Below are 18108 nucleotides of genomic sequence, written 5' to 3'. Positions count from 1 at the left end.
CCAGCGCTGCGCTGGGGGCAGGGGACGCAGCGGACCCCAGACAGACCCGCTCGCCCTCCCTGACTTCCAAGAAACCAGTCGGCTACTACCCAGAGTACGGGGGGAGGGGGGCGGGGAGGTGCTGCTCAGGCAGCTGTGGGATCCAGAGGCGGGACCTGGACGGCCAGGAGGGCTTCCTGGAGGAGGAAGTAGTAATAATAATTGTATTTATTAAGCAGATTCTATGTGCCAGGCATCCAGTTAAGGGCTGGGAAAGCAGAATCTCACTGACTTCTCACAAAAGCCCCGTGAGTATGGGGAAACTGGGGTTCAAGGAAGCAAAAATGTCATCTCCCCTGCCCGGCCCGGGCCTCTCAGAGCCCTTAGAATAACACCCTGACCCCTCCCCAGGCCTCCAGGCCTTGCACCTATCCCACTGGGCCTGCCCCCTCCCCCACCACCACTTGGATGCCCCGCTCCTTCCGCACACAGCCTTGCCACCTGGCCTGCAACTTCTTGGGGACAGTTAGGGTCGGGGGCTTCCCTCTGTGTGGAGCAGCGAGGGGAGGCTCCCAGGATTTGGGAAAAGAGACACAGAATGCCACAGCCCCTTCCAGCGGCCACAGGAGCATCCACAAGGCCCACCTGGGCCTGCTGCCAGCATCACGGGGCCTCAGAGAGAGCTGGCCTGAGGAGCAAAGCTGCCCCCCACGGACACCTCCTCAGGGGGCAAAGGCCTGGGGTCCTTGGGGACTTCGAGGAAGCACCTCCTCCCCTGGGACCTACATTCCCCAAGACATTTTCCTTCTTACTGAAGCCCCTGTGGTTTCACACGTTTACTCTTTGAAAGCCACTGACCCTGAGGTGTCCTCATGCCTGCTGAGGACAGACACAGGGGAATGACCGAGTCTATTTCTAGTCTTCAAGCTGCTCAGCTGCAGGGAAGCTGGCCTGGGTTCACGTTCTGGCCCTCCTCTCTCTGGCCATGACATGTGGCGCAAGGGGCTTCAACTGGCAGAGCCTCAGTTTCCCCAAATGGCACCCCCTCACAGGGTTGTGTGAGTGGGAATTTCGCACACACTAAGGGTCAACACGGTCATCATTCAAATCCTAGCACCCATCCCCATGCTGTGTGACCACCGGCAAGTCATTCAACCTGTCTGTGCATCAGAACAAAGGCAGCGGGCCGTGAGGAGGGAGCACTCCATGCAGAAGTCCTCCCGTTGTGACTTGCTCCGCACCCACACAGCAGCCCCTCGGAGCGAGCACAGGCTGCATGGCTGGAACAGAGGTCTCGGGATCCGGGGCCCCTCTGCCCGCTGATGACCCCAGGCTGAGGATGACCCTGGCAGATGCCAACTTCTCACAAAGACACACAAGAAATCACGTATTTCAACTGTTTTATTTGCTTTCTGGGGTGTCAAGTTTGGGGTCTCCCAGAGCCCAGCCCCCAGCAAAGCACGGCAGACCCTTCCCGGCCTAGGGTCCCAGGCTCGGGGTTTCAGACAAGGCACTCACGGGAGGTCTGGGGGCCAGGGAGGAGCCACCCGAGGCCGCAGGGGCCGGGCCCTCCCTTGGGAAGAGAAGACACGGTCACCTTCGGCAGGAAAGGTTTTTCCTAGAGAGATTTAGGACCAGATAGAAAACTGAGATGGTGGGGGAGCCCCAGAAACACAGCAGGGACCCCTCGGGCAGGCAGAAAGCCACTCCACTTCCCAGGACCCAGAAGGGCCTCCCGTGGGTCCGGGGACGCTGCAGGCCTTGGGGACATAGAGCCAATTCGAAACCAGCTTTCTCTGAGATTTCCTCAGAATAGAGCGTGGAGGACACGGGGGCCCCTCGCCCAGGCTCCAGCCCTCGAATGGCTTGGTGGGGCCAGGCCTGGGCCATCGGAGCCAGGGCCACCTCCCTGAACCAGAAGGGCTTCTCTCTCCCAGCCTGTGCCCTCTCTCTGTGGTCCTTGCATGCTGGAGAGGCAGGCACTTCTGTGGATCTCTGGCAGCTGAAGGGGAGGCTTGGGTGATGAGACAGGAGGAGAAACAGATTTGGGGGCGGGCAGCTCCGGGCTGGACTGGAGCCCATCGAGGCCTGGGAGACCCCACACTCGGCTCGTGACAAGTGCTTCTGAGCCAGAGGACAGTCTCCCGGCAGGCATGTTCAGCTTCCATCCAGGAGTTAACTTTCAAGATGTCAAGTCAGCAAATGCCTGCCTTTGCAAACAGCCCTCCTGCCCTGGGTCTGAGGGCGCCTGTCCTTCAGCGTGCCTCCTCAGCGCAAAACAGAGACGCGCTCCCTCCCAGTGGCAGCCCCAGGCCCTCCTGAGGCACTTGTGCCTGGAGAAGGGAAATTTAATCTTGGCTATAAAAACAAAGCCCTGGGGGCCGGCTCCATGGCGGAGTGGTTAAGTTCATGTGCTCCGCTGCAGCGGCCCAGGGTTCGGATCCTGGGCGCGGACATGGCACCGCTCGTCAGGCTATGTTGAGGCGGCGTCCCACATGCCACAACTGGAAGGACCTGCAGCTAAGATATACAGCTATGTACAGGGGGGTTGGGGAGATAAAGCAGAAAAAAAAAAAAAGAAGATTGGTAACAGTTGTTAGCTCAGGTGCCAATCTTTAAAAAAAAAAAGCCCTTTTTGGTTCCTCCAAGTCCTTGGATGCCATGGGATTGGTGGCCCCGGCGACAGCCTGCCATGAGGTGGCCTGCTGCTGCCTGTGCGGCCACCACCAGTGCCCCATGCTGGCAGGAGGCTACCACAGGCTCCCAGCAGCCTTGGAGTGCAGGCTGGGCCCACAGAGAAGAATGGGGCTTTGTCCCACCATCCCTGACGAAGACTTCTGGGTTCAGACACTCCAAGGGGCGGAGAGGTCAAAGGTCAACAGTCTAGACAGTGACAGCAAAAGAGAGGCTAGTGTAGCAGGCAGATTTCCACCAGCAGCCCCGGGAGGACAAGGCATGCAGGTGTCCACACACACCAGCTGGCCTGGCTTCCTGGCAGAAACCTCTAAGATAACAAAAGGCACCTCGAGTCCGCTTTTCCAGCCGTCCCCTTGAGCAGGCCCTTTCTGTTCTAGAAGTGCCTGTGCCAGCAAAGACCAGGGCAGCTGAAAACTATTTTCCTTGCTGAAACGATTGCATTCCAACATCCTTCCGAAGACCTGGCACCGATCTGGAAGCCGTGACTCCTGCCCCAACTGGTCCTGTCTCTCCTGGTGGCTGTTCCTTGGTTGGACCAGGTGGGCCAGGTGGCACCATGCCCCGTCCATCAACTCAAATTCCGGCCTCTTCCCACCTCTTTCTATCCACTCTGTTTTATTTCTTTCTCAGGCCACATACTCATGCACGTACCGCTGATCTTTTTGGCGGGGAGGGGAGCCAAAGGTGCTGAGACAAGAAGAAAGGTACAGGGTGCAGAGGCTCTGCCATCTTGAAGGAGACGCCATCACCAGACACCCAGGTCACTGTCCCAGCTCCACTGTTCCCCATCGCACCAGCCTCCATGGGCTCACCAGGGAGGGGTCCCCTCCTCTCTCCTACAAGACCCCCCAGCATCACTTCTCATTTCCCCCTCCAGCCTTCCCACCACATCTCTCAGCCCATCTTTCCACTTTAACACTTGGTGCCCCCACTTCTGGCACTGCTCTCCTGCACACCTGCCAAGCCACACCCACTCCACAGGCCCATCCCTCTGCCCCTTCTGTGCCCTCCATGCCACTTGAGACTCTAAAAATGACAAGGGAGAAGGAATAGGACCTGGTCCCCTTCACACACAAGGGCATTTTAGTTGGAGACCCAACAAATGCAGACAGACATGCCATGGAGTGAATGGATGAGTCTTCCCAAAAGAAAAAGATTAAAAAATTTAAAACAGAAAACTAGAAAAGTGGGCAGGGAGCAAGTGAAATACTTAATGGCTGTCTGATTAAATAAAAATGAGCTAAATGCTCTGCATTGTGAACAAGGACAGGATTCCAGCTGGACTCGAGGAAATCTGAAACCACTGCAGGAACACAAAAATGACACACACGCACTCGACAATGGTCGGACAACCAGTTATAGCTTTAAGTTGCTAACTCCCATGGTCCTTTAAACAGAGAGGTGGGCTGAGGACAAAAGAAAGATAAATGTGAAGTTTAGGGGTGGCATGTCTGGGTTCCAGCTGGTGCCCAGCTAAGCTCAGACCTGCTCACCTCCAGCCCCGCATCTTGCCTAGATCCATTTTCTCCTCAGAGCCTGGCAGGTCAGACCTTTGGGAAGCAGAGCTACATGGAGCTTGATGTTGTTCTGAAGAGGAGCTCTAGGCGATCCCTGGACCTTGAGCTCCCCACATTCAAAAGAGTCACAACCTCTGCTGGCAGAGGCTGGCTGAGCAAGCGGATGCAATGACAACTCACACTGGGGATTTCTCAGGAGACTGCAAACCCCAACTGGAGACCTGGGGAGGGCGTTTCCGGCAGAAGGAGGGCTGGTACGGAAAGGGGAGCAGAGTCCAGGTCATTTTAACCTCCTGGCCACAGTCCACACCACTGCCAAGCGCTGACCCAAAGTCCCCACCTGCACCCACTTTCCCCCTCCAGAGAAAGCCCAGGACTCAGAAAATGTGTTTAACTCAGACGCCCATCCACCCGGTTCCCAAGTGACACAGCAGCTCAGCAGAGGCAGGAGCCACCCCGGCCATCGAGCAGGGGGAGAGAGGGTGGATGTTTAAGAAAACAAAGATCTCAGCTGTTCAAAAAGAACTGCATGCCGGGAAACACCAGGCGACCCAACATGACCTCCGATTCCCCATTCCCGCAGCCTTGCCCTTGGGGAAACGCTGCCACTGCGCGGCCTCCGGAAACAAGAGGACCGCAGAGCGCATGCCCTCCTCCGCGCCTCCCGGCAGCGCGGCCGGCCGGCGGGGTCAGGGCCCAGTTGGGCTTCGTCCCCCGGGGGACGTCACTCTCATCCCTGGGTGGTGAGTTCAAAGTCAGCAGGGAGGGAGATAAACATTTACTCCTGAGTCCTGGGCGCGCCTCCAAAACCGTCTACACAAAGGCCGGCCGGCTGCCCCGCCGCCCTCTGCTCGGACGCCAGCACAACGCAGCCCAGCAAACACCAGCCCCCAAACCCCATTTTGGGCCCCCAGTGACGGAGCACAAGAAGCTGATCCCCAGCATCAGCATCAAGACTGTGAAAACCCAGGCCAGATGTGGGGTGGGTTTGCAGCTGCTACAAATTTTTACACATTAAAAAAATCCATGCGCACATCGCAATGACAAGGTCTGCCTTCCCGGCAGCGGCAGCTCCGCAGGCCAGGGGCGCTTGGGTGCACAGAGGGTCAGCCGTCCCCTCCGCCACCTGGGGCAGCAGGCTCGCCCTCCCACGGGCGGCAGCCCCAGCCGGACCTCCACATCAGCCCCACCACAAAGATGCAGCTCAGGGTTAGGGCAGGAGGCAAGAGGGGTCGCGCCCCACTGTTGAAAAAGAAAAGACACTGCTGTTGTTGGCTGAAGCTTGCTTTTGAACCAAAGGGAATATAAATTACTCTGTGCCCAAACTAGCACTATTGTTTTGAAAAGAGAAGAAGAGAGAAAGAAAGCCATGCCACAGCCAAGGCTGTGCTTTCCGGGGCTGTCCAGGCTGTTGGACCGGCTGAGGGCAGGGGCTCGAGAGGCTTCTAAGTTTGGGAAAAGCCAGCCCGGGCAGAGGGAGTCTGGAACCCTTCGCCAGAGACTTGGAAAAGTGCACAGGCGGCCCAGCCGTGGGATCCCAGCGTGACACCCACCCGACCAGGGCTCTCTGAGGAAATCAGGACCCACCAGCAGCCGTCACAGCCGCATCCCCAGAAGCAAAGGGGAATAGAGCAAACATCTGCAGCTGCCTCCTTCAAATCAACGGCAGCTGCGCAGAGAAAGAGGGAGCAGAGGCGTGTCAGTGGGGACATGTGATCCAAATCCGATCTCAGCTGAGGAGCTGGGCCTCCCTGGCCAGGCCCCGCGGGCAGACGTCTCCCCGGGTCCCCGGTGGCACCAGGTCCTGGGAGGCCTGAGTGGCTCTCAGTGTTTGTGGCGACAGCTGAGTTTGCCTTCCGACTGCTCTAGGACATCCAGCATCTCCTCGATGATGGCCTGCAGTGCCCTGCCCAGCTGGTCTGCGTTGTACGGCTTGCCCAGTGGGGGCACGTGGACGAAGGCGGAGCGGCCGTGGCTCTGGTACAGGGAGGTGTAGTAGGTGAAGTCGCAGAGGTACCTAAGCCCAGGGCACGGGGACGGCAGGGAGATCACAATGGGGTCAAAGTCAGTCCACCGACCAACAGGACCCCCTCCGTCCAAATCCACCGTAAGACCCCAACTTCAGCAGAAATCTGCAAGAGGGAAGACTGCCTCTCTCCCAAGCCAGTGAAAAGGAAAACCCCTGATGACTCCAGGTGGGCGTGCATGTGGGAGGTAAAAGCCGACAGCACACCCCTAACGCGGTGCCTTGGCAGACTCCCTGTGCACACGCAGGGCGTGCGGCGAGCAGGAGGGCTCCAAGTCAACACTCTGGTTTAACAGAGGGATCAGTGGTGGAAGGAGGGAGGGCAAAAGAATTTCTCACAAGAGGAACATGTGAGAATATATTCCAGAATTGTCTGTGTATCTTAAAATTAGTTTTAAAATGAGACTGATGGTAAATTGAGTCACTCCTTCATTCTTTCAGTCCCCTGAATTTGCCACCTGTCACCTTTGGGCTGGAGAAGAATATCAAGTGTTGAGAAATGGAGGCACTTAGTGCTGAGAAGGTGTGGAACAGAGAGGACGTAACTTCGTCTGGGAGGCTGGGGAGGCCTCCCCAAGGACGTGATAAATTGGAGCTAAGACCTGGAAAAGGTGTTATCAGAGGGAGGTGAATTCTGGGCAGAGGCCACAGCACATGCAAAGGCCCTGAGGCTAGCGTAAGCTTAGTGTGTTTGAAAAATAGGAGGAGGTTTGTGTGTCTGGAAGGCAGTGGGTGAGGGGAAAGTGGAGGCAGATGAGGCTGGAGAGGTGGGCAGGGGCCAGACCACACAGAACCAGTGGGTGGTGGGCAGAGGTTGCGATTTGATTCTTGGAGCAGTGGGAGCTGTAGGAGGGATTAAGCAAGGAAGGGACATCATTTGACTTGAATTTATAAAAGACCTCATAATAGGCTGCATAGTTTCTCCTCAAAATTCTTGGTTCACCTGGAACCTCAGAATGTGACCTTATTTGGATAGAGGGTTTCCGCAGATGTAAATAGTGAAGATGAGGTGATGCTGGACTAGGGTGGGTCCTAAATCCAATGACAGGTGTCCTTATAAGAAGGCCATGTGAATCCACACACAGGGAAGACGGCCACATGATGATGGAGGCAGTGATGCATCCACAAGCCAAGGATCGCTGAGGGCTGCCAGCAGCCTCCTGACACCAGGAGTGAGGCCTGGAAGAGGCAGAGGGAGCCAGCCCTGCCCACACCTTGGCTGTGGACCTCTAGCCTCTAGAACTGGGAGAGAATAAATTTTTGGTGTCCTAAGCCCCCCACGTGGTAATTTGTTACAGCAATCACATGACACTAATACAGAAATCACTGCTTAGGGGAGAAGGACTGGCAGGGTTGGGGTGGGGTGGCAGGAAGAACGCCATGGAGGCAGCTGGGGCAGCGTCCAGGTGAGAGATGCCAGGGGCCTGGGTGGGAAGAAGTGGACGGATCCATACATAATGAGTTCCAGAAGCAGAATCAGTGGGGCCTGTTATATATATATACTCAGCTCTGTATATACACTAATATACTCTGTTTATTTACATATATATACTTAGCTCTTGTGCATGGTAAGAATTATATCATATGAAATGCTATGTAAAGTTCCCTACATAAAAATATGGATAATACTATTAATATCCCATGCTTTAATCAGGTGATAAATCAGTAAAGTTTTTTTAAAAAAAGTGAGGGGCCAGCCCAGTGGTGTAGTGGTTAAGTTCATGCTCTCTGCTTCAGCGACACAGGGTTCATGGGTTTGGATCCTGGGCACGGACCTATGCACAACTCATCAAGCCATGCTGTGGTGGTGTCCCACATACAAAATAGAGGAAGACTGGCAAAGATGTCAGCGCAGTGACAAATCTTCCTCAAGCAAAAAGAGGAAGATTGGCAATAGATGTTAGCTCAGGACCAATCTTCCTCACCAAAAAAAAAAAAAAAGGTGAGTGCTTGTCCTAAAAAGGTCAAAGTCAACACATTTGGCTGAACACCAGCCTGAGCTGGCAGAGGAGGGAAACCCTGCCCACAGCCAACCCAGAGGGCCCCTTGGTGCCCTACCTGCCAGCATCTTGTGAGATGGTCACCGATACATCCAGGCCCAGCGTAGTGACCCTCTGACATACAGCGTCCATGTCGATGATGGAGTCAATGCTTTCAGGCCCATCCTCCACGCAGCACTGGGAGCCGGGGCAGAAGCGGCAGTTGTCCAGCCCCTTGTAGCCCTTGTTGTGCCCACACTTCTCCAGCGTGACTGTGGTCGCCATTCCTGACACCCCCACATGTACCACCAGCTGTGGACAGATGTGCAGGGCTTAATGGGATCTGGCCATGAGACTAGGGGTCCCCTCAGGGCAAGGAGAGGACAGTATCCTTGCTGGGTTCTGCCTGGGGTTACATTGTTTCTGACTTCTTGCTGCTGGAAATAGATCCTACAGTCACTCTTGCAGAAAGGTATGCCAAGCGAAACATACAAGAATGTGAAACATGCAGAGATGTTTGCTGCAGCTTTGTCATTACAATCGAATGCAGGAACAGCCTAATAGCCATTCATGGAGGCAGGGGGTTGACTAAATAAGTTATGAACAACTATGTAGCCATTAAAATGCCCAAGGTAAGCTCTATAGGGAATGATCCTCAAGACATATAGCCAAATGCAAAAGGCAAGGTATAACTTGCAGGAATCCAGTTTAAAAATAATCCAAGAGATAATAATTTGTCAGTGGTCACTTCAGGGTTGTCTCTAAAAATAAAAAAACCCCACAGAAATGACTGGCATGCCAATTAATAGGAAAATGGCTATATTAATTATCAAAAATTACCCAGCCATTAAAATAACGTTTAGACGTCAGCATCATAGCAGACTGAGTTGTTCCTGTTGTCTCTCCCCTGAGTTACGACTAAATGGACATCCATTAACCAAGAGAGGTCTCCCCACACAGCACGACAGGATGCTGAGATCCATGCAGCCGTACGTCTGAAGGTGGGGGACTGGCCCCCGGGAAGCAGAGGGACTAGGGGAGCAGCCCCCTCCCCATCACTGGCAGCAGCCATCCAGGGCGCAGACCCTCACACAGCAGCCGGGCGGCCGTAGGAGGCGGGGGCAGCCTGGCCTGTGCACGATCACTTTCAGAGGGGTGGCCCAGGCCATGGGAACACCTGCTGTGCCACAGCAGCCCCGCCCATGCAAATGTTCCACATCAAGCACAGCGGCTCAGCTGAACTGCCCACAAACACAGAGCTGGCCCATGTGCGCGAAAGAAAGCACGCCTCCCTTCCCACTGAGCGCAGCAGCTCCACCAGTCCCCTGCCAAGCACAGTGGTCTCACACCAGAGTGACCTGCTGGCGGAGCACAGAGGCCCCACCTGTACGTGTATGCGTGACCTGCCAAGCAGCTGCGGCCAGTGCACCAATGCAGACGAGCCTGACCGGCCCAACTTCCAGCAGATGGGGCAGGATCAGAAAACACAGCTCTGGCCCAGCCCAGCCATGGCAGGTGGAATCTGCAACCCAACACCACCACAGATGTGCCAGCAGAGGATCACTTCATCAAACACCGTGAGGAACTGCAGTGACACTGCAGAGCAGAAGGAAAATGACAGCTCTCCAGAAACCAGTCCTGAAGTCACAGAAATTTACAACCTGAATGACAGAGAATCCAAAATAGCTGTCATAAAAAAACTCAACAAGTTACAAGAAAACTCAGAAAGACAGTTCACTGAGCTCAGGAATAAAATTAATGAGCAGAAGGAGTCATTCACCCAAGAAACTGAACCTCTAAAAGAAAACCAAACAGAAATTCTGGAGATGAAGAACACCATTAATGACAGACACCCCACAACTAGAAGGACCTGCAACTAAGATATACAACTGTGTACGGGGGGGGGGGGGGGTGGGGGGCGGGGGGGAGATAAAGCAGAAAAGAAAAAAAAAATGATTGGCAACAGTTGTTAGCCCAGGTACCAATCTTTAAAAAAAAAAAAAAAGACACAATAATCTAGAATCCATAAAAAACAGAGCTGATGTTATAAAGGACAGAAGTGGTAATTTAGAGGATAGAAATATAGAAATGCTTCAGGTGGAGGAGAGAGAACAAAGATTTTTTGAAAAATGAAGGAATTCTTTAAGAAATATCTGACTTTATTAGGAAATACAACATAAGAATTATAGGTATTCCAGAGGGAGAAGAGCAGAGAAAGGAGCAGAGAACTTGCTCAGAGAAATAATAGCTGAGAACTTCCTAACCTGGGGAAGGAGCTGGACTAACAAGTACACAAAGCCAAAAGAACTCCTAATGACATGAATGCAAAAGGCCTTCTCCAAGGCATGTATCACTAAAACTAACAAAAGTCAACAACAAATAAAAAATACTCAGGGCAGCAAAGCAGAAGAGAATAAACTACAAAGGAAGCCCTATTGGGCTTTCAGCAGATTTCTCAGCAGAAACCTTACAGGCTAGGAGAGAGTGGAATGATATATTCAAAATACTGAAAGACAAAAACTTTCAGCCAAGACTTCTCTATCCAGTGAAACAGTCCTTCAGACACGACAGAGAAATAAAAGCTTTCCCAGATAAACAAAAGCTGAGGGAGTTTGCCGCCACTAGGCCTGCCTTACAAGAAGCATTGAAAGGAGCTCCCCATCCCAAACTAAGAAGCCAAGGTTTACAAAACCTTGAGAAAGGAGACAAATAGATACGGTAAGAAAATTGCACCTCTGTACCAGGAGAGGTTCTTAAACATTAATTACAACATAAAAGACAAAGGGCAGGGGCTGGCCTTGTGGCCGAGTGGGTAAGTTCGCATGCTCCACTTTGGCAGCCCAGAGTTTTGCCAGTTCGGATCCTGAGCATGGACCTAGCACCACTCACGAAGCCATGCTGAGGCGGAACTATGGGGATCTACAACTAGAATATACAACTATGTCCTGGGGGGGGTCTTTTGGGAGAAAAAAAAAAAAAGATAGGCAACAGATGTTGGCTCAGGTGCCAATCTTAAAAAAATATATATGCCTTTTTTTAAAAAAAAAAAAAAAGACAAAGGGAAGGAAAGCATCAAAAATAACTATGAACACTACAATTTAGTCACAAACTCACAAAACAGAAAGAACAATCAGAACTCAGAAGGGGAAGAGGTAAGGGATGGAACCTGCTTATGCTAATGGAGATAAGGAGCTATCAGAAAATGGACTATCTCATCTATGAGATCTTTTATACAAACCTCATGGTAACCACTAAACAAAAAATCAGAGCAGAGCCGCAAATCATAAATAAAGAGAAAACTGAGAAAACCATCACAGAAAACCACCAAACTGAAATGGCAGTCAGAAATACAAGAGAAGAGAAACAATGGAAATATAGAACAACCAGAAAACAAAAGATAAAATGGCAGTATTAAGCCCTCATATATCAATAATCACTCTAAATGTGAGCGGATTGAATTCTCCAAGCAAAAGACACAGAGTGAGAGCCAGCCCTGATGGTGTAGTGGTTAAAGTTCATCACTCTCACTGCTTTAGCAGCCTGGGTTTGTTACCCAGTGGTGGAACCACACCACCACACCACCCATCTGTCAGTGGCCATGCTGAGGTAGCAGCTCACACAGAAGAACTGGAAGGACTTACAACTAGATATACAACCATGCATGGGGCTTTGGGGAGGAAGGAAAAAAGAAGAAGAAGAAGATTGGCAAGAGCTGTTAGTTCAGGGCAAATCCTTCCCTGCTTAAAAAAAAAAACAAAACCATGGAGTGGCTGGCTGGATTAAAGAACAAGACCCAACAATACACTGCCTCCAGGAAACACATCTCAGCTCTAAAGAGAAACGCAGGTTCAGAGTGGAGGGATGGAAAACGATACTCCAAGCTAATGGCAAACAAAAGAAAGCAGGTATTGCCATATTTATATCAGACAGAGTAGACTTCAATATAAAGAAGGCAATGAGAGACAAGGAGGGGCAGTACATAATGAGAAAAGGAACACCTCATCAAGAGGATATGACACTTATAAATATATATGCACCCAACACAGGAGCACCAAAGTACATAAAGCAACTATTAGCAGACCTAAAGCAAGAAATTGACAGCAACACAACAATAGTAGGGCACCTCAACACGCCACTTACATGAATGGATAGATCATCCAGACAGAAAGTCAACAAGGAAATAGTGGCCTTAAATGAAACACTAGACCAGATGGACTTAATAGATATACACAGAACATTCCATCCAAAAACAGCAGAATACACATTCTTCTTTAGTGTACATGGAACATTATCAAAGATAGACCATATATTGGGAAACAAGGCAAGCCTCAATAAGTTTAAGAAGATTGAAATCATATCAATCATCTTTTCCCACGACAAGGCTATGAAACTAGAAATCAACTCCAAGAAAAAAGCTGGGAAAGTCACAAATATGTGGAGACTAAACAAGAAGCTACTGAACAACCATGGAATCAATGAGGAAATCAAAGGAGAATAAAAAAATACCTGGAGACAAATGAAAATGAAAACACGACACACCAACTCTTATGAGATGCAGCAAAAGTGGTTCTAAGAAGGAAATTTATTCACTACAGGCCCATCTCAACAAGCAAGAAAAATCTCAAATAAGTAATTTTAAACTACACCTAACAGAACTAGAAAAAGAAGAACAAACAAAGCCCAAAGTCAGCAGAAGGAGGAAAATAATAAAAATTAGAGCAGAAATGAATGAAATAGAGACTGAAAAAAAAATAGAAAGGATCAATGAAACTAAGAGCTGGTTCTTTGAGAAGATAAATAAAATTGACAAACCCTTAGCCAGACTCAGCAAGAAAAAAATAGAGAAGGCTCAAATAAATAAAATTAAGTTGAAAGAGGAGAAATTACAATGGATACCACAGAAATACAAAGTATTATAAGAGAATACTATGAAAAACGATGTGCCAACAAATTGGACAATCTAGAAGAAACGGATAAATTCTTAGACCACCAAAACTGAATCAAGAAGAAAGAGAGAATCTGAATCACAAGTAAAGAGATTAAAACAGGAATCAAAAATCTCCCAAAAAACAAAAGTCCAGGACCAGACGGCTTCTCTGGCGAATTCTACCAAATACTCAAAGAAGATTCACTACCTATCCTTCTCAAAATATTCCAGAAAATTGAAGAAGATGGAGTGCTTCCCAACACATTCTACGAGGCAAACGTCACCCTGATGCCAAAAACAGACAAGGACAACACAAAAAGGAAAATTATAGGCCAATATTGCTGATAAACATAGATGTAAAAATCCTCAGCAAAATATTGGCAAACTGAATACAGCAATACATTAAAAGGATCATACACCATGATCAAGTGGGATTTATACCAGGGACACAGGGGTGGTTCAACATCCACAAATCAATCAACGTGATACACTACATCAACAAAATGAGGAAGAAAAATCACATGATCATCTCAACAGACACAGAGAAAGCATTTGACAAAATCCAACATCCATTTATGATAATGACTCTCAATAAAATGGGAATAGAAGGAAAGTACCTCAACATAATAAAGGCCATATATGACAAAGCTACAGCCAACCTCATACTCAATGGGGAAAACTGAAAACCATCCCCCTGAGAACAGGAACAACACAAGGGTGCCCACTATCACCACCCATATTCAACATAGTACTGGAGGTTTTGGCCAGAGCGACTAGGCAAGAAAAAGAAATAAAAGGAATCCAAATAGGGAGTGAAGAAGCGAAACTCTCTCTGTTTGCAGACAACATGATTATATAAAAGACCCTAAAGAATCCACCAGAAAACTATTAGAAATAATCAACAACTGCAGCAAAGTCACAGGGTACAAAATCAACTTACAAAAATCAGTTGTATTTCTATACTCTAATAATGAACTAGCAGAAAGATAACTCAAGAAGACAATCCCATTTACAATCACAACAAAAAGAATAAAATATCTAGGAACAAACTTAACCAAGGAGGTGAAAGATCTATACATTGAAAATAATAAGACATTATTGAAAGAAATCAAAGAAGAAAGAGATAAATGGAAAGATATTCCATCTCACGGAAGAATAAACATAGTTGAAATGTCCATACTATCGAAAGCAATCTACAGATTCAATGCAATCCCAATCAGAATCCCAATGACATTGTTTGCAGAAATACAACAAAGAATCCTAAAATTTATAGGGAACAAGAAAAAACCCCACTGGCCAAAGCAATCCTGAGAAAAAAGAACAAAGCTGGAGGCATCACAATCCCTGACTTCAAAATGTACTACAAAGCCACAGTGATCAAAACAGCATGGTACAAAAACAGGCACAAAGATCAATGGAACAGAACTGAAAGCCCAGAAATAAACCCACACATCTATGGACAGCTAATCTTTGACAAAGGAGCTGAGAACACATAATGGAGAAAGGGAAGTCTTCAATAAATGATGCTGGGAAAACTGGACAGCCACAGGCAAAAGAATGAAAGTAGACCATTATCTTACACCATACACAAAAATTAACTCAAAATGGATTAAAGACTTGAATGTAAAACCTGAAACCATAAAACTGCTAGGAGAAAATATAGGTAATCCATTCTCTGACATCAGTCTTAGAAGGATCTTTTCCGACACCATGTCTACTCAGCAAGGGAAACAAAAGAAAAAATAAACCAATGGGACTACATCAGACTAAAGAGCTTCTGCAAGGCAAAGGAAACTATGAACAAAATGAAAAGACAACCCACCACCTGCGAGAAAATATTTGCAAATCATATGTCTGAGAAGGGGTTAATCTCCAAAATACATAAAGGACTCATACAACTCAACACCAAAAAAGCAAACAACTCAATAAAAAAATGGGCATAGGATATGAACAGACATTTTTCCAAAGATATACAGATGGCCAACAGGCACATGAGAAGATGTACAGGGGCCAGCCCAGTGGCATAGCGGTTGAGTTGGCACACTCTGCTTCAGCAGCCCAGGGTTCATGGGTTCAGATCTCAGGTGCAGACCTACAGACCGCTCATCAAGCCATGCTGTGGTGTTGGGCCACATATAACATAGAGGAAGATTAGCATGGATGTTAGCTCAGGGCTAATCTTCCTCACCAAAAAGAAAAAAGTTATGAGAAAAAAAAAAATGTTCAACATCACTAATTATTAGGGAAATGCAAATCAAAACTACAATGAGATATCACCTCACACCTGTCAGACTGGGTGTAATTAACAAGATGAGAAATAACAAACGTTGGAGAGGGTGTGGACAAAAGGGAACCCTCACACACTGCTGGTGGGAGTGCAAACTGGTGCAGCCACTATGGAAAACAGTATGGAGATTTCTCAAAAAACTAAAAATAGAAATACCGTACAATCCAGCTATCCTAATACTGGGTATTTATCCAAAGAACATGAAAGCAACAGTACAAAGATCTACGCACCCCTATGTTCACCACAGCATTATTCACGATAGCCGAGACATGGAAGCAACCCAAGTGCCCATCGACTGAGGACTGGATGAAGAAGATGTGGTGTATATACACAATGGAATACTACGCAGGCATAAAAAAGGCAAAATCATCCTATTTGCAACAAAATGGATGGACCTGGAGGGTATTATGTTAAGCGAAATAAGGCAGACAGAGAAACACAAGCACCGTATGATTTCACTCATATGTGGAAGATAAACACACGGACAAAGAGAACAGTTTAGTGGTTACGAGGGGGAAGGGGGCCTGTGGATGGCAAAAGGGGTCAAGGGGCACATTTATATGGTGACGGACTAAAAGCTAGACTACGGGTGGTGAAAACGATGCAGTCTATACAGAACCTGACATATGATAATGTACACCTGAAGTTACACAATGTTATAAACCAATATGGCCTCAATAAAATTGTAAAAATACCTAAATAAAATAATGTTAGGAAGAATTTTTAATGACCTAAGTGATTAAATGCTCATGATAACACATTTATAAAAGGCAGGGTCCCAAAGTGACGACCGTTTAACTTCAGCCGCGTCTTATTCGCGTGCACGCTTACACACAGGAGGAGCCCCGCAAGAGAATGTGTGAGCATCCACAGCAGAGGCAGGGGAGCTCGCGGCCCACATGACACCTCGGGCCACACGTGGCTATGGTGTGGCTGGTACAAATCGAGATGTGCAGGCAGTGTAAAACTCGCAGCAGATTTTGGAGTCTGGGCACAAAAAACACATGTAAAATGTCTCATTAATAGCTTTAAAATATTGACTACATGTTGAAATGATAATATTTTAGATATACGGAGTTATATCTTTTTTTGGTTTTTAAACGTGGCTGCCGGAAGTTTAAAGCGCCCTGTGGAGCTGGCATGCTGCTCAGCAGCCCGACTCTCCGGGAGCTGGTCTCTCCGCTCCTGGAGGCCCGGCCGCTGGCGCCGTGTTACCTGCTGCTCCATGGACTGAACACTGGTGATGCAGGAGTAAAACAGCAGCTTTAGTACAGAGGGCTGAATGGTGATCTTGCCACCACCGAAAAGAAAGATATGTCCCTGTCCTAACTCAGAAACTGTGACTGCGACCCTACTGGGAGAAAGGGCCTTTGCAGATGTCATTAAGGATCCTGAGATCAGGTGATGCTGGATTATGTGGGTGCACCTGAAACTCAGTGACCAATGTCCTGAAAAGAGACACACAGAGGAGACAGAGAGAGGAGACTGTGTGGGGACGGAGGCAGCGACTGGGGGATGTGACGCGCCCACAAGCCGAGCACACCTGGAGCCCCCAGGAGCTGGAAGAGATGGCGCGGCCCTGCGACACCCGGGTCTTAGACGTCTGGCCTCCAGAGTGAGAGAGAAGAAATTTCTGCTGTTCTAAGACATCCAGTTTGTGGTCATTTGGGAGGGCAGCCCCAGGCACCTCATCCACGCAGTACACTAACCAGCACACAGGCGCAGGCGCGTCCATGCACACGTATGGAGGCTCATGTATGTGCGTGAAGACCGTGTGAGCCATAACGTGACAATAACCATGGTGCGAGTTAACTGTTACTAAGAGCTGACTGCTACAGATCAGTTCTCAACCAGGGCCGGCCCCACCTCCCAGGGGACGCTGACAATGTCTGGAGACATTTTGGGTTGTCACAACTCAGGGGTGGGATGCTCCTGGCATCTGGTGGGTGGGGGCCAGGGATGCTGCTCCACACCCTGCAGTGCCCGGACGGTCCCCTGGAGAGGATGCTGGGCCGGGACTCTCTGGGGTAGGCTGAGAACTGTCCGTGGCCCTTCTGGCCTCACCTCGCTCATCCTCACCACAGACTCAGGATGTGGGTACTTGTGATGTTGTGACTTATAACAAGAAATATATGTGTTGTTAGTCCACTGTCCCTGCACAGAGCTCCTAAAACCTTGGAACTTCCTAAGTGATGAGAGTGATAAATCACATTATGATAATGAGGTGACTTTGGAAGGAAGCGTGGGGCCAGTTGCCAGGGGACCCAATCATGAGATGAGAGGATTAGAACTCTCAGGGCCACCCCCCGATCCCTAAGGAGGGGAGAGGGGCTGGAGGTTGAGCTCAACTACCAACGGCTGATTGAACTCATCGTGTCTGCATCATGAAGCCTGCATAACAACCTAAATGGTTTAGGTCCCGGGAGCTTCTGGGCTGGTGAGCAGGGAGGCGCTGGAAGGGCAGGGCACCTGGAGGGGGCATGGAAGCCCCGTGCCCCTCCCCTCAGGCCTTGCCCTCTGCATCTCCTCCATCTGGCCCTGCCTGAGTTATACCCTTTGTAATAAACCAGCAGTCTAGGGAGTAAACGGGTCTCTCGAGCTCTGTGAGCCGCTCTAGCAAATTAATCGGACCCAGGTAGGGGGTCCCGGGGACCTCCGATTTACAGCTTATCAGTCAGAAGCTCAGGTGACGGCCT

At 49.4% G+C, this 18108-nt stretch overlaps 1 protein-coding gene across 7 annotated transcripts in view; it reads right to left on the bottom strand.

Moving 5' to 3' along the window:
- Nucleotides 1-1362: 1362 nt before the first annotated feature.
- Nucleotides 1363-18108, bottom strand: part of PGPEP1 (pyroglutamyl-peptidase I) — a 32851-nt gene continuing 16105 nt past the window's right edge. For 5 of the 7 annotated variants that reach the window (XM_044773572.2, XM_044773564.2, XM_070519469.1 and 2 more), the window contains 2 exons: nucleotides 8278-8510; nucleotides 1363-6210 (listed from right to left, as the gene is read on the bottom strand). In XM_044773572.2, coding sequence (XP_044629507.1) covers nucleotides 6018-6210; nucleotides 8278-8483 — 399 coding nt within the window. In that variant the 5' untranslated portion in view covers nucleotides 8484-8510 and the 3' untranslated portion in view covers nucleotides 1363-6017. The remainder of the gene's footprint in view (nucleotides 6211-8277; nucleotides 8511-18108) is intronic. The other 2 variants (XM_070519471.1, XM_070519472.1) reach the window with 2 other exon arrangements.

Source organism: Equus asinus, chromosome 10, assembly GCF_041296235.1.
Source record: "Equus asinus isolate D_3611 breed Donkey chromosome 10, EquAss-T2T_v2, whole genome shotgun sequence".
NCBI classification, from domain to species: domain Eukaryota; kingdom Metazoa; phylum Chordata; class Mammalia; order Perissodactyla; family Equidae; genus Equus; species Equus asinus.
The sequence above is the reverse complement of the archived record's forward strand: the minus strand, read 5'-3'. Positions and strand labels throughout refer to the sequence as shown.